General features: G+C 38.5%; 1 protein-coding gene across 3 annotated transcripts; it reads left to right on the top strand.

Moving 5' to 3' along the window:
- Nucleotides 1-8,747: 8,747 nt before the first annotated feature.
- On the top strand, nucleotides 8,748-16,353 carry chodl (chondrolectin). Of its 3 annotated transcripts, none has more exons than XM_017452676.3 (7): nucleotides 8,748-9,018; nucleotides 11,270-11,600; nucleotides 11,697-11,854; nucleotides 13,677-13,727; nucleotides 13,800-13,877; nucleotides 13,969-14,065; nucleotides 15,291-16,353. In XM_017452676.3, the coding sequence occupies exons 1-7, from the start codon at nucleotides 8,934-8,936 to the stop codon at nucleotides 15,373-15,375; spliced, it is 885 nt and encodes a 294-aa protein (XP_017308165.1). In that variant the 5' UTR covers nucleotides 8,748-8,933; the 3' UTR covers nucleotides 15,376-16,353. The 3 variants fall into 3 exon arrangements, with proteins under 3 accessions (XP_017308165.1, XP_017308167.1, XP_017308166.1); XM_017452678.3 differs by having other exon boundaries at nucleotides 15,294-16,353; XM_017452677.3 differs by having other exon boundaries at nucleotides 13,803-13,877.
- The last annotated feature ends 860 nt before the right edge of the window (nucleotides 16,354-17,213 follow it).

The following is a 17,213-nucleotide window of genomic DNA, read 5'->3' on the forward strand; positions in this document are numbered from 1 at the left end:
TGTTAATAATAATTTTAGTCAAGATCCCCTTAAGGTCAGCCTTAGTTAGTTTCATTCATCACTACTCACAACACAACACAACATAACATAACGTAGCACAACCTAACATAACATAACATTACACAACACAACACAACATAACATAACCCAACCCACATAACTTAATATAACATAACACAACATAACACAACATAACACAACATACCACAACACAACATAAAATATAACATAAAACACAACATAACACAACACAACATAACACAACACAACACAACACAACACAACACAACACAACACAACACAACACAACACAACATAACATAACATAACATAACATAACATAACATAACACAACACAACATAACATAACAAAATATAACATAACACAACATAACATAAAACACAAGATAACATAACATAAAACATAACGCAACACAACATATAACATAAAATATGACAAAATAACATAAAACACAACAAAACATAACATAGAATATAACATAAAACACAACACAACATAAGATAACAACATAACAACAGAAAATATAACATAAAACATAACACAACACAATATAACATAGCATTACACAACAGTGTGTTTTTTGTTTTAATACATTGTAATGAACTAATAGTTGATTCAGTTAAGCACAATAATTGATATTGAAATGTTACTTGTTTGCTATAATTCAGTTTCCACCCACTGAAACACAACTAGATTTTAACATTAGGATGATTCACTCAGCAATTTCATGCCACTCAAGGACTAATTAGTCAGTGCTGCCCAGGAGTCTTGAGAACAAATGAAGAAAAGTGTTGAATTGGCTAAGTAAGGCTGTGATGTACTGACATCAGATGTATTAGGGTGGATAAGCTTCGAAACTTTCACTGAGAATCCAAGTTCAGTTTCAGTATAGGAGTATGCCACACCAGGAGCTGAAAGTCATTAAGCTAGAAAACACCCAAAGAGCAACGGCTGAAATGATCAGATTAATAGTTTAGGTGGGTTAAAAGCAGAGAGACTGGCTTAAAAGTCCTCTAGGGCCGGGGTTTTTCATTAGTGCAGTTTCTCACATGTACAATAGAGGGGGCTATAACTTTCTCCCACTTCTGCAACTCTTGATTCCTGAACTCCTGACTGATTTCACCATACTTAGCAGCTTTTAATGGATTTCTGACAGGCTTTTAGACAAGTACTCAATCTCCAGACAGAGGGTGTCTATCCATTAATTGTCATTTATTCAGCCAGTCTCTAAATCAGTGTTTTCAATCCCAGTAATGAAACACCCCTACACTGCGCAGTTCAGTGTTTACACTGGACTAACACTCCAGAATGATCTCATCAGATAATTACCAACACTGTATTACTGTGAATCATGAGTGTGAAATGCTGAAATGCTGCCCAAACCCTAGCAGAGCCCATTAAATAAAAACTTGCCCATTAAATGAGTTTCTCTCAATCCAGACACATTTAACCACTATATTATGTCTTATTGGGATTATTTCAGATTAGAGACAAAAAGCATGGTACTGTATGTATTCTAAATGTAGACAACCAAACTCTGTAAATTTGCTGTTTTGGACTGAAATGAATAATAGCACATTCGCTGGTGTTATTCCGTGTACTTGTCAGGAAAGAGCAGTATATACTTAATAAAGCAAGAAGAACATTAAACACTAAACTTTGTGCCACTATAATCATCTAACAAGTAATATTCAGGAGAAAATCAGTTTTGATAATAATTTCAGATCAAAGTCCTCGTTTGTCAGGCTTATAAAATCTAATGATGGAAAGGCACATTAAGCAAATGAAAATATCACTACATGCCACAAGGGAGTGTGGCGTGCACATACACACACACACACACACACTCCTTCCTTATTACTTTCTAAAGATTTTTAGGATTTTTAGGAGTAGGTAAAAGCATAAATACATGAGGAAAACACAGAGGCCACACCCCCTTCACTAGGACTGACACACAGAGGCAACACCTCCTTTATTGGGACTGACACACAGAGGCCACACCTCCTTTACTGGGACTGACACACAGAGGCCACACCTTCTTCACTGGGACTGACACACAAAGGCCACACCTCCTTTACTGGGACTGACACACAGAGGCCACACCTCTTTTACTGGGACTGACACACAGAGGCCACACCTCCTTTACTGGGATGACACACAGAGGCCACACCTCCTTTACTGGGACTGACACACAGAGGCCACACCTCCTTCACTGGGACTGATACACAAAGGCCACACCTCCTTCACTGGAACCAGCAATCACAGCAGTGTAAATATATTTGTACATAATAAACACTAGATCCATTCAGATACATTTTCCTCCGAACTTATTCCAATGTTCACTGTTTTAAATAAGTATAGCAGCAGTATCTCAAAAATGGAGAGTGGCACTAATTTGAAATGCTGAACCCTTACACCCCTAGCTTAGGTTAAAGTGTAGTTGGAATTATTTAAAAACTTTCAGAGGCATAAAATTGCACTGAAAATCCACTGCAGCTGATATAATGAAGTGTTCCAAGCACCAAGAAATGGATGGTGAGTCGTGCTAGTTTTGCCTTTGTCTGAAAAAGTACAGCTTCATTTTGAAGTCCAGCATAGTGCTCTGATGAGGATCGCCACCGGGTCTCATTGCAGATTCCTCACTTTTAAACATCTGCTGTCTTATCCATTTAGTACACACTAAGTGTGGCACACGGGCGTGGGAATTAAATCACGGGAGGTCTTCCATATTTCATAAGCTGATTGTCGTTTACATAAATTCAAGCCAATCATTACAAAATGCATTATCTGCGGGTGAAACCATAACAAGACTAATTCATAAATGGGAATTGATTTCCGAGCGGCCATGTTAGGGCAAAGCATTCAGAGCACGTCTTGTAGTGGTTAGCATAATTGAGTTTTTATCCGGCTCTAAAAAAAGTAATCACAAGACACGATCAGCGAATTTGCCAGAGCTCAATTTATCAAACACGCAACATAAAAGCACGTTACTCTAAACAATCGTTCTGACGTGCTTTTAAGAGCGCATTATAATGTCAATCAATTCAGTACTGGTGTAGTAAATACTGAAGTCTGGGTGTGCAGATCAAGCAAATTTTGAGAATAACAAAATTACTAAAAGATCATCTGTATACATGTACAAATAATTGTTGCAAGGATGTTCAAATGAAAGGTATTTACCACGAAAAAGCAGCAAGGCAGAAAGAAGACACTGGAAGAGGTGATTGATGACATGTTGACTCGCTCATCGCATTGCATCATTACTTGTGGTTGTGGCCTTCTTCAGATGTTTACAAGATGGATACACTGTATCACACTGTACTTTCAGTACCTTTTTACTGCAGGTGAATCACTTTATTTATAGCCGTATGAGAACTGATGCAAAGCTCAGAGTCTTGACTAAAATATACATTGCTAGTCAGTAAAAATAAATGCTAACATCTACAGTTAAAGCTAAGTTGATTGTAAGTTGATGACATCTAGAAAGGTTCCCAGCTCCATGCATATAAACACACTGAATGTGGTCTGCAGTTCTAGTCGAGTTTATTAAGCACAACAAACAGCTTCATTAATTGATGAGATAATTAATTAATTACCTGCCTAAAATCTGTCAATCTGCATAGAGGCATAGACATGGGAAGCTTGCAGCCGGTGACTCAGAGGTTAATTGTAGCAGTGAGTTGTGCCGCAGTATTGACTGCTGGGTAATTACACTTAAGTGGTGACTGGCAGAGGTAAATGGCAGTAACAGATCATCTGTTTTGAGGAGAAGCATTCTTAAAATCAATAAGAGTCCATTTGTGAAAATAGAGCAATTTGGGGAGAACTACGTCTGGTCTCTGGCTCCAGTAATATTGCTAAAGCAGCACAGCTACTGCAGCAGTCTGAGTCTGTAAATCTTTGGGAAACTGTGGAAACAAAAATGAACTTAATAATAATGTAAAGAAGTGCATTTTCCTGAACCGAAGTGCACACATTCACAGACTAGTCACTAATTAAAGAAAAAAAATATCTTGTGGGGGCATTTAATTATTTCTCTTGCAATGCTTTGGTCTCCTTGGAGTGAACCGTCAATGCATATCAACACAAAGTGCTCAACCTTATGACGAAGGATTTCTATCCTAATGGGTGTGGTCTCTTCTACAATGACTCCGCCTCTATCCACAAGGCACGAGGGCTCACTGAACGGTTTGATGAAGATGCAAATGATGTAAATTATACGCTACGTCCTTCACGCTCACCACATCTCAACCCCTATGGGAGATTTGCAGACTTGTAGAACTGATATCAAAGTCTATTAAAGCTGTTCCGGTAGCTTGTGGTGGCCCAAAACGTTATTAACCCCAGTTTATGTTGCTTTTTCCTTGGCTTTGTCACCTATCTGTATATCCGAATACATTAAATCCTCTTTTTACACCACAGTGCTGCTGAATTCTCAAATCTGATTGGTCAGAAGGGGTAGATTCATTTTCTATACCAACAGAACTTGTACTGAAGATGTTCCACAAAATCTAAGACTGACAGTAAACATATTTGAAAAATGTGTTGTTATTTAATATTTAAGAAATAATCATTGTTATGGTGCATAAGTTATGGAAGTTGTTTCGAGTGTCAGTGCTACATAACAATCAGTGAGTTCTCCACTAAGTCTTCAGGGCAGAGAAATTGATAGATAGAGTGATAGATGGTGTAAAGGGTGGAGCTAACAGTCTTTATTGTCTTTATTCTAATTATGCGAGTTTACAGAGATTACTATTAATTAATAAATGGCAATGGGAGTTGTGAAAAGTAAGCAAAATACATAACTACTGTCTTAAATTGATCCGTTTGTTTGGATTCAGTTCTCATGTGCTGGACCTTCACACTACAGCAATGCTGATCTTCTGGGCAATACTGTAATTACTGATTATATTTCATGAATGCTTGTCATGAGCGGATGTCAGACCAAATAGAGCAGCAATCCCTACTGGGGGAGTTACTGACCTCTCAGAGCTCTGAGACATTAATTCTCAGAACAGCTGTAAAGTGGCAGGCTCTTTAAATGGGTCCAATGTACTTTTATTGCACTTTCACTTTTTTAATATTTTAAGAAGGTCCTATTCGGGGTTCTTTCTCAATTTCCTGAAAAAAATTCTTCAAGAGATAAAATGAAAAGCTTTTTTTTTTTCCTAATCCGTCCAGCACTGAGCTTACAGCCAATACAGCCAATTTACTTTGTAGTCAATCAGTTGTATTTACATCTGCTACCCCAATCAGCAATCTACTTTTTAACCTTAAGGCACTCATTGGATTTGTCTAACTCATTGTACACCTGATTCTGTGCAATAAGAATGCATATACATGTAACATTCAACATCATTATCAGTTCTGTTTATAAATAATGGAACCGGGAAGAACACTTGGACTCAAAACTGCTCATAGATCCAAATGCAGGAGCTCTTTAATAGACGTCTCTTACCTTCTCTTAAGGTTCTCCTAATCTCACATCTCTCTATAATCCAATCAGGGAAGAGATAGTGCTCATTTACCCAGAAGGTTTCAGGCAACCATCATCCATCCTCGTTGGGGTCAGGTCATCTTTCTCCCAGCATGTCCTGTAGTGCCATTTTTCCCAGCTGGATGGTAAACCATTTCTGTCCTTTCGGAGACCAACAACCAAAAAAAAAAAACCAATAGGAAAATATCAATATTTCTAATAGTCAGAATGCACTGATATCAGGATGTTCAAGTTTCCTAAAATCCTTACCAGACACCTGTTTTTGTCTCCTTTTTTTTATAATCTCATGGATAAAAATTCTCAAATCTTGTGAAACTATATAGTCTTTAGAAATAACATGATTATAATGAAAGATGCTTAGTCAAAGGTCAAAGGTCTATGTCCTCAGGAAGACACTACTGCACTCCCTTCTTTCATTTTAGACACTCCAGATGGGTCCCAGCTTTCTAACAGGACATGAACATTCGTCAGTGTCAGAGTCTGAGCTGTCACAGCAGGATTTCAATGCCATTACGATCAATCATATATAAAGTCCCTCAGCACAAAGCATATAAGTACATGACTGCGGCTGTTTCTAAGTGCACTATCAGAAATGATTTCCTCAAAACCAAACCACGCTCCACTTCAATTCTGATACTGAATACCTCAAAGATAGAGAGCATACAGAGCCTCTTTAATCTTCAGTGCTTCTTTTGGATGTTTTATTATCGTTACTATCCATCATATATGAGTTTATGAGGGGTTTTTTTTTCATATGTTTGTCGATACTGATACAAATACTGACATTGAAATGAATGACCTATTTAGTTTTTATTCATCAGCTGTTTCAGGGAGCATTTTATTTAACTCTGTTTCTGTTGGTTGCTGCCATGTGCTTCTAGCAATAAATTCCTCATGCTGAGTTTTACGTTTAAGATGCTCTGCTGACCAGAGCGCTCATCACTATCAGCAATACTATCGTTAAAAATGAACGCAAGGTGGCATGAATAGAATCGTGAGCGAGGAGAAATAAAGCGCGTACGTCAGTGCTCAGTTCTCGCAGAAATGAAGTGCACACATGCCCAAAGGTTTCTCTATGTGCTCACTTAAATGCATCCGTGCTCGCAATTGCCTTTGTTTGCACACAATTCAAGGAACTTGTTTTTACTGACCACGCTTCCTGATTCTGTTGAAATGCCTTAAAGATGTTTGATCAGATTACTTGCTGTTTGTAGTCTGCTTTGCTTTCATCATTAATTGTGAAATACTTCCTCATTGCTGTTATTAATGCGACAATGTGCGCATGTCAGATAGTGTCACGTGGTATTGGATGTCGTTATCAGACGACATGTTCTTAGAAGTGTTTGTATGAGTAAATGAGTACGGTGTCTAGCCAGACTTAATGCATCTCAGTTGCAGCACAAAAATCATGATACTAAGGCTTTAATGGACAAAAGCAAACACACAGAGACTCAATCCTCTGCGCAGGTCTGCAGAATCAGCATGGTGCTGTCACTTAGCCTAGCCAAGCCCTTGTTTCAGCAAGGTGGCCCTTTTCTGACCCATACTCAGCTGCAACTTTTTTTTTTTAATGACTACCCAACATTTCCGCTTTCTGCTGCCAAGGCTCCCTGCCAGATCTCTTTAATATCCTTCTTGATGACTGTTCCTGCAATAACGCAGTGTCTCACAATCTCTTCTGGCCGTTATCGAACTGCCTAGAAGCAGAATGGCATTTACCAGGGAGAAATAAGCAATCGATACCCAACAGCAAATTAAGTAATAGCATTTTTGTGTCTGTGCATATTACAGCTCGGTTAACAGCGCCGAAATCAGCGTCAGTCCAGATCAATGGACGTTCAGATCAATCTGAGCACAAAGCCGGCATGTCTCTGTGACAACATAATCAGTTCTGAAATCAGTTCATCGTTCAGAAAGTGTGAGCCGACAATATGAACCATGTCCCTGGATATTCAGCTCAGGACTTTTCTTTTTTAGCTGAATAATATACACTATAGTGCATGATGATCTTTTTATCTCCCAAGTACCATTAGTGAGGTCAGTCACTGATGTCAGGTGAGGAGGCCTGGGATGCAGTTCATCCCAAAGTTGTTCAGTGGGGTTGAGGTCAGGGCTCTGTGCAGGACACTGCTCTGTGTTTTTCCAGTCTGAAACCCATGTCTTCATGGAGCTCACGTTGTACAAGGGGCATTGTCATGCTGGAACAGGTTTGGACCCCTTAGTTCCCGTGAAGGGAAATTATAATGCTACAACATATAAAGACTTTGTATACAACTGCATGCTTCCAACATGGAAGAACCACAGGTCTGGTGTCCACAATCTTTCATCAATATAGTGTATAAACTTTAAGGAAGGTTGGAAATACTCCTTCATATTGCAAATCACAGTCAGAAGTCAGAGGTGAAGCTGTAACATTAAGTTATCCACCATGGGAAAGTCTTCAGGACTTCAGGACCGTTTGTGAAGTTTACGCATTCTCAGTAACGTAAAAACCTGCATGTTTTTCTTCCAATCTTTAAAAGTAAGGCTGGTAAGGGAAGAACTGTTTATTGCGATTATTGCATAAGTGATAACAGGAAATAATTTGTTTCATGGAATGTTGTCATGAATAACATAAACTGACTTTTTGCTGTCGTAAATGCGGTGTAAGAAGAATAAAACACTTTGGGATGTTCTGTTAGAGGAAAATAAAATATTTGGGGGCATTAACAGTAGCTCTGCTTGACGTCCTTCTGAATCACACCACCCCAACGTTTATTTATTTTGCTTTAACAACACGACATAATGTATATTCCTGAACTAGAACACAGCTTTCATCAACTAAGCAGCTAAACCACTTTAGCATACTCTAACTGGTCAAAGAAAGGGAAGAAAACCATGTTATACTAAAAATAAAAAAGTAAATAAAAAATTTAAATAATGCTGTGTTTTAGTGAAGTGACTCAGATCACTTTTTGTTTATTTTTTTTATTTTATTTTTTTTTTTTTTAACAAGAGATAAATATTACATTTAAGACGGCAAAGCTATACTTTTACCTCACATGAACGGTTTTACGGTTATGATTTTTCGGAGGAATTGTGTGAAAAGTAGGTTCCAATCCTGTTAGTTTTTTAAGCTAACTGAAACGCTGAGGTTGAAAAAAAAAAAAAAAAAAAAAAAACCTTAGGAATATGTGACACCACGCGCGCGCTCGCGCTCGATTCAAATAAGCAATCCGCGCGTGAGGATGACGCGCGCGCTCGTGTCCCCATCATCTCTCTCTCTCTCTCTCTCTCTCTCTCTCTCTCTCTCTTAGAGAGCTCCATGAAAAATCAAAAGTGACAACCGTGAGTGCCACTGAACGCCAGGAGTGATTAACACAGAGCACTTCCGCGTCGGCGCTCGACTTTGAAGCAAACCGTTAAACCGAGAGGATGCGCGCGGAATCCACGGCGCTCGGGATCCTTTACGGTTTGACTGTTTGGGTCGCGAGCTGCCGCGGTGCCCGAGTAGTGAGCGGTGAGTTTATGGAAATAGTGTAAATGTAAGGCTCATATCTATCTATCTGTCTATCTATCTGTCTGTCTGTCTATCTGTCTATCTATCTGTCTGTCTGTCTATCTGTCTGTCTGTGTATCTACCTATCTACAAATTTCTACATAAAAAAATAAAGTAAAAAGTTTTGTGCCAGTATTAGGGTTAGCAAACTAGCTTGTTTTGTTTGTTGATAAACAACTGATTTGTTTTGCGTGTTTTTTTGTTGTTGTTGTTGTTGTTGATTTTGTTTATCTCTTTGCCTCATGCAGCAGTGTGAAAATTTGCATGTTCATAAATGTTTTTTTTTTGTTTGTTTTTTTGTTTTGTTTTTTTTAAACACAATTGTCTTCATTACATATTTTAGACCTTAATGTTATACATTTGGGAAATTAGATTTATTTATTTAATTAGTATTTTATGCATGCAGTTTTAGCCTATTTTAAAAATGTATATATTTTACAATTTGGATCGACAATTTTCCTTTTTAATATTTTGTTATTTAGACAGAATCAAAATTCGTAGCCGATATCATGCCATTTTAAGATAAACAAAGATAAAAAATCTAAAGAATCTGTATATGTATAAGTGTCTGACTTCATCTATACATCTATCTGTCTGTCTGTCTGTCTGTCTGTTTATTTATTTATTAATTAAGACAAAAAGCCCACATGGGGTATAAATACAGGTTAAGAGGTTATTAAATATGTATAAAATGTGCTCTGTATTAATGGTCCATGATCAATGGGATACCTGTGCAATATCAGCTAAATTATTCATTGCTTTATTCACTAAACATTTTCATTTTGTTTACTAACCTTACTCATTTTAATTGCAGTTTTATCTCATACAGTGAACATATCATTTTGTGATAAGAAAAAAAACGCTCTGATTTCCCCCACAAATGACCCAAATAAATCCAAACGAGCGTGGGTGTGTGAATAATCTCAGTGTTTAGAACCTACAATGAACCCATTAAGCTGAATTTTCAGCACTGGACCGGTGGGCATTTGAGAGGAAAAGAGCAAAACCGCGTTGTTAATATGAATCCAGAACAATGCAGGAATAGCACGATCCTGGACGAGGACGAGAGATCGGGTGCAATTTAGCTTTTAAACGTGTGTTTGTACTGAGAGAGATAGAGTAAAAGAAGAGAAATTTATTGTGGAAAAAAAAAAATTGCTGAGCCCAGACTTGCCCAGGTAGCTCCGGCACATCACTGGCTTTAAACTGATGATAGTGCAGATCTGGACCAGGCAATTATTTAAAGTACCTCACGGGCAGTGAGCTAAAATTGCTATTAGATTTTTAAGAGTCTACGGATTAATCGCTGTTATCTTTCTCTTCCGTGAGCACACCACCATGCTCAGCACTTTACAAGATGGTTTATGATTTCACCCAAATATGGCGTCTCTGGTATTCCAATAGATTTGGAAATGAAACACTATGATATTTCTCCAGTAAATCTAACGTATAAGAAGACTAAAAATAAAGATCCGTTTTTGTTGCTTGAAAAGATTTTGTTGCTTTTTGTGATTGTTATTTTAATTGTTATTGTTGTCATTATTATGTTTGTAATGGATGGATGGATGGATGGAGGTTACATGGATGGAGGCTATGGATTGGCTACACTCCGACAATCCTGCCCAGGCCAAAGTAGCTAATGGTTCTGCTATGAGAACATTCACCATAAATCAATATTTCTAATTATTTCTGATATTTTTACATTATATCTGCCTTTTTATTACTGCCTGTGCACGTTCTCCTAATGTGGGTTTCCTCAGGTTTCCTCCCACCTGCCACAAACACGCCTGTAGGTGGATTGGTGATTTTTAATTGCCCTTAGGTGTGAATGAGTGTGTGTGTGTGTGTGTGTGTGTGTGTGTGCATGTGTGTGCAATTGACTGACATCCCATCCAGGTTTTATTCCTGCCACAAGCGCCGGATTTTCTGGGATAGACCCCGGATCCGACCCTGAAGTGGTTACTAAAGATGACGTAATGAATGAATCTGATCTTTATAATACTGCAAATAAGTTTACAAGGGTGGATTCGAAACAAAAAACAATAAATCAGACACTTAGTATGATGATTTGTGCATATTTTTTAAAAATAATTTAGCTGAACCTTCACTATGTGTAAAAAAAAACAACATTCATATAAAACAAGTGGAAGACTGTAAAGGAGATCATTTAATTCTTCATATTAAAGCATAAGCTCCTTTGCATTCTCTCTAGGGCAGACAGTGTGTCATGGCGGTCCTGAGAAGCCATGCTATAAAATCGCGTACTTCAGCGACGTGTCGAGCCGCGTGGCCTTCTGGGAAGCTCAGCAAGTGTGTGAGGTGGACGGTGGCTCGCTCCTGAGCGTGGAGAACTTCACTGAACAACGGCACATCGAGCAGCTTCTGCAGAATCTCAGTAGGACCAGTTCAGGTCCGGGTATTGCCGATGGAGATTTCTGGATCGGTCTGACTCGTATAGACAGAGGGAGTCCAGGGGAATACGCGAGCTACGCTTCCTGCCCAGATCTGTACAGCTGGATGGACGGAAGCGTATCTCAGTTCAGGTGTGTGGATTAGATGGCTTGTTGTGGTTACTGTATGTCTGTGTTGAGCTGAGAACATTGTGTATCATTCCTTATCACGCTCTTGGTCTCTAATAGGAACTGGTACTTCGACGAGCCGTCCTGCGGAGCGGAGGCGTGCGTAGTGATGTACCATCAGCCCACTGCTCCGGCTGGTCTAGGAGGATCGTACCTTTATCAGTGGAACGATGACAGGTGCAGCATGAAGCATAATTTCATCTGCAAGTACGAGCCAGGTACAGCAGCACGTACACGATGACACAGTCTGGAAAACATGTAGTGAAACAACGCATACTGAAGAACACATCGAGGAACCAGAGAAGCATATAGTTGCATTTTTGGGTGAAAAACAGACAACTATCATTATTGTCATTTCCATAGTAACAGCTCATTGACAGGGACTCATGTGGCGAACGATCTATGTAATCTAAGCCTAATGATGAACTCATTAAAACATGTGTTGCTATTTAATAAAGAAAGATGTGTAATCACTGAAGGACTTTCCAAAGTGTCAGAACGTTGTAACAGTCAGGAAGTTTTCTACCACAGGACAGAGTGCTATGTGCTTTCCGTTATTTGTTTTTTTTTCCTGTAACATGACGACTAAGCTGGTGAAGGAATGACGGTTTAAGCCTGCTATAATACACAAGTAAGTGATAACAGGAGCTAACTTGTTTTGCAGGCGTTCCACAGCATTAAACATGATATTACCATGATATTATCGATATTACCGTGTTATTCTCAGTAATGCAGATGAAATAAAGATTGTTGAACAATCAGGTCCATAAGTATTTGGACAGTGACACAATTTTTACGATTTTACCTCTGTACACCACCACAGTGGATTTGAAATGAAGCAATCAAGATGTGATTGAAGCATTAGACATTCTGCTTTAATTCAAGGGGTTTAACAAAAATATTGCATTAACCGTTTAGGAATTGCAGCCATTTTTTTTTTTTACAGAATCCTGCTGTTTTCACAGGCTCATTCATAAGTAATTGGACAGTTAACTAATTAAGCACTTTCATGGCCAGGTGTGGCCTGTGTCCTCGTTATTTCATGATAAATTAAGGAGATCTGGACAAATTAAGGTCTGGAGTTGATTCCAAGCGTTGAATTTGAATTTGGTAGGTGTTCATGGGATCTCTCAATCTCTCTTTGTGGTCCAAAGAGATGTCGATGCAAGTAAAGGAGGCCATCATTAGGCTAGAAAACAAAACAAAACAGACCTATCAGAGAGACAGCAGAAACTTTAGTAGTGGCCAAATTAACAATTTGGTACATTCTTGAAAAGAAGAAAAGAAATGGTGAGCTCAGCAACACCAAAAGGCCTGGAAGACTACAGAAGACAACTAAAGTGGATGATCGCAGAATTCTTTCCTCAATGAAGAAAAACCCCTTCACAACATCTAGCCAAGTCGAAAGCACTCTAGAGGTGGTAGGCAAAAAATTGTGCCACTGTCCAAATACTTATGGACCTGATTGTAACTCTGGCTATGAGGCGCTTGTTTATTTACAGCTCATACTGAAAATATTTTCAATTCGTAAATCTGCTCATACACGGTACGCACATTAACAAGACTTAAGACGTATTAAGAATACTTTGTCCTCTATATTATAACCTGATTGGTCAGGAGGTTAAAAAAAAGTGTGTTTCAAAAAAAAATAAAAATTTTGCATTCATCATCTGTTTGAAGCAAAAAATAATAAATAAAAAATTTTACAACATCAATTTACCAGTAATTACACTGTTTATTTATTAATAAGCAACAATTGCGTTTTATCCATTTATAGGTACATTTGTTGTGGAACATCCTCAAAACAAGTTAGTTCCGGTTATCACTTTTGTTATAGTCAGTCTAAACGGCTGTTCTTTCACTTTCACGTTCTTTCTTTTTTAAAGTCAATAAAAGTCAGTTGTGTTACAGAGAAACCGGAAAGCGCGAAGTCTTGAAGACTTTCCTGTGGCGGAAAACTTCATGAAAATTAATCAGCACCTTCTGACCAGTCAGATTCGAGAATTCAACAGTGCTGTGGTATAAATGTTGTTAATACAGAGAGCCACCTGGTGAAGGAGCATGGAGACAGGCCTGTGAGTCGTGATGCAGGTAAGCCGAGGTGGAATCTTTCATCGCGTCACTTCACGTACACGCATATTCATTTACACCAGAATCTTTCAGCAGAACATGAAGAAGAGACGAAAACTCCTGATGTCTATGAGGAGGAAAGCCTTCATGTCACCGTGGCAGGACACTCAAGTAATATCGCTCATCAGCATTTAACATAAAATGTTAAAACCACCCTGTCTCAGGTATTTAACCGAGCATACAAATATATTATTTTTTGTAGGTATGCTGCTGATTTATGTGATCATCCCGACCATTCCTCTGCTCCTGCTCATCCTCGTGGCCTCGGGGACGTGCTGCGTCCAGATGCTAAGCAAGAGGTGATTACAAATAACGTACTCACATTACAAACAGCACAGCCTCAAGGTAATTACACTCGCAAAGTGTTATCCAAATACCGCAGCACATCTGGCGATTAGCGAAGCAGTAAAACAGCAACATGATGCTAAGCGCACATGAATGTGCCGCTTTATTATTTACTTTTACGTCTGATTTCTACACGATTAATTTATTTTTACATCCGATTTCTACACAATTCATTTATTTTCACAAGAGATTTCTACATGATTCATTTATTTTTACATCTGATTTCTACAGATTCATTTATTTTCACAAGTGATTTCGACATGATTCATTTACTTTTATATGTGATTTCTACACAATTCATTTATTTTCATCCCTTATTATCCATTACATCATGATACCACACAGTATGTGTGTACGTCCGAGCATACCATGCTGGAATTTTTGGAGTCGACTCTTTAAACTGAATCGGAGTCGATTTAGACATTTCTGGAATCAAACAACCAAAATCCTCTTCTCTCCCACTTAATAATGTATAAAGCTTAGTCCACGATCCCCCTCAAACCCCAAAAGCCTCGTGCTTGGCAGAACATCAAGGGTTTTATTTATGTAACTCATTATATTTATTAACCAGCGACTCCCACAGAGTGATGTGTTTTTAACAGATTTCCAGTCACTCAGCAGGCCTGACTCTGTGCAGTAAAAGGCTTTCTGGAGTGCGTTCAACTCCTCGGGGTAAACGCCTACAGCTCCGAAGCAGATGTGAGGCTTCTGTTTTACAATCGCTGTCACTCTCGAGGCTCAGTGTAATAATCTGGGACTATTAAAGTGACAGCTGGATTTATTTCTCTGATTTCATTTAAAATGGAGTCGCATATTATTTCTAGGAGCTGAAGAGTATATATGTTTATAATCACTTATGGAAAAATCAAACAATTTACACATGATCATGTGTTTTTCATGTGTGAATATCTGATCATGTGAAAAGTTATATATATAATATAATAATAATATAATAAATATATTATATATATATTACATTATTGTATATTATTACCAATAATACTAATAATTTCCATCGTCGATCCACTGATTGCTACACCACTGAAAAATTCAAGTGAACATTTCACATGTAGTAGTGGAAACCTTACAGCAATTGAGTCACAAATAATAATTTTTAAAAAAGACAAATAGCAGGTATTTGTTAAATATTTACTTTTCTCTTTCATCCACGTTGGACAGAAGACCACAGACGAAAACGAGAGTGGACCAGTCAACACTCTGGATCTCCAAGACGCCAAAATCAGACAGCGCAATGGAGGTGTAAAATACAAACTACGTTCCACGGTTTACGCGAACACTACATCGTCTACATACTTGTACGTGGTCTTCTAACACAAATCTCAGTGTTAACGTTGTGACACACTCGACTCTTTTCTATGACGGCTTTTGCTGCTATGCCCTGAAACGAATCACGCCAATTATTTCATTAATCTAGGTTTCCTCTTCGCCTAACAAGCCAAATCCGTAATCATGCCTTCATTCCTGCGTATCCTCTCTCATCCTGCTCTCTGTTTCCTTCCTTCCCTCCCTCCTTCCCTCCCTCCCTCACAGAGAGCCATCAGAAAGCGCACTCGTTTGCAGAAGGAAATCTTCAGCTAATTGGCAGCAAACACTGAGAGCAATTCAATTACTGTAATTAAGACGGGTGAAAGCCGTTACAGGATCCACATAAAGAGATTAGTTTAAAGTGGCGGCTAGAACGAAATAGAGTCGTGCCAGCTCGAAAATACCTCCGTGTCAGCAAAAAAATAAGGCAGATTAAAACTGCTTATAGATTAGCTTTGGAGTTTTATTTTTCAGGGGCTTGTCAACTATAAATATCAAATCCCAAGTTTTAAATTTTGAGTTCAGAGTTAATGTGTTTCAATATTAAACAGTAGCAATTAATCGTAGTATATTAAGTGAGACACAAACACAAGAGGGTGTGCTGTTCTAGGAAAATAATCAACTGTAGTGATGTGTGATGGCACCCAACGCTGTTAGCCTCTACATAGTCGATTGTTTTCCAATAACAGCATGTCGCGAAGTGTTTTATTCCTGTTATACCATAGCAATTTGTCAACAATTATGATTGTTTTGTTTATTAAAGAACAACATGTTGTACTATATATCTACAGCACTCATTGTTACATTTATCAATTGAGTTAGCGCAAAACGAGTTAGCTCCTGTTCTATCTTAGATTACAGAAGCTATAAACAGTCGTTCCTTCGCCAGTGTCTCTTTTTTTATGTCTTTTTTTTTTAATAAAGCAAAAAAAAACCCAGGGCGCACGGTGGCTTAGTGGTTAGCACGTTCGCCTCACACCTCCAGGGTCGGGGGTTGGATTCCCACCATGGCACTGTGTGTGCGGAGTTTGCATGTTCTCCCCGTGCTGCGGGGGTTCCTTTGGGTACTCCGGTTTCCTCCCCCAGTCCAAAGACATGCATGGTAGGCTGATTGGCATGTCCAAAGTGTCCGTAGTGTATGAATGGGTGTGTGAGTGTATATGTGATTGTGCCCTGCGATGGATTGGCACCCTGTCCAAGGTGTACCCCGCCTTGTGCCCCATGCTCCCTGGGATAGGCTCCAGGTTTCCCCATGAAAAGGATAAATGGTATAGAAGATGGATTAATGGATGGAAAAAAAAACCCATACATATAGCCAGAAAACTGAAAAGCGTAAACCTCGTGAACTGTCCTGAAGAATTTTCAGTAACAATTTTACTGATTGTTACAATCACCGAAGGATATCGAATTTAATTTGAAGTCTAGGTCATGTGACCTGAATTCAGTGTAAAATATTTCAAATATATGCACGGTACCATAAAAATATTTTACGGTAAATTGAAAAAAAAAAAAATACAGAAATATGATAACACACTACTGTCAGGTAGGCGTGGCATAATATTTTAACGAGCACATTTGATTGACGGTGTGAGTCTTTAAGCTTGCCATGCCACTAAAGTACAATTCAGGAATGTACAAATTAATCCAGTTATAGAGTCAGCACTTTAAGCTATGCCTTTTAGCATTGTGTTTGTCCACTAGCAGCGCTTTTGTTAGCTAGATTAGCTTTCATCAAAGAGTCAAATAAAAGGTTCAAGCAGGATTGCATAGATTTGC

Source organism: Ictalurus punctatus, chromosome 23 (assembly GCF_001660625.3).
Source record: "Ictalurus punctatus breed USDA103 chromosome 23, Coco_2.0, whole genome shotgun sequence".
NCBI classification, from domain to species: domain Eukaryota; kingdom Metazoa; phylum Chordata; class Actinopteri; order Siluriformes; family Ictaluridae; genus Ictalurus; species Ictalurus punctatus.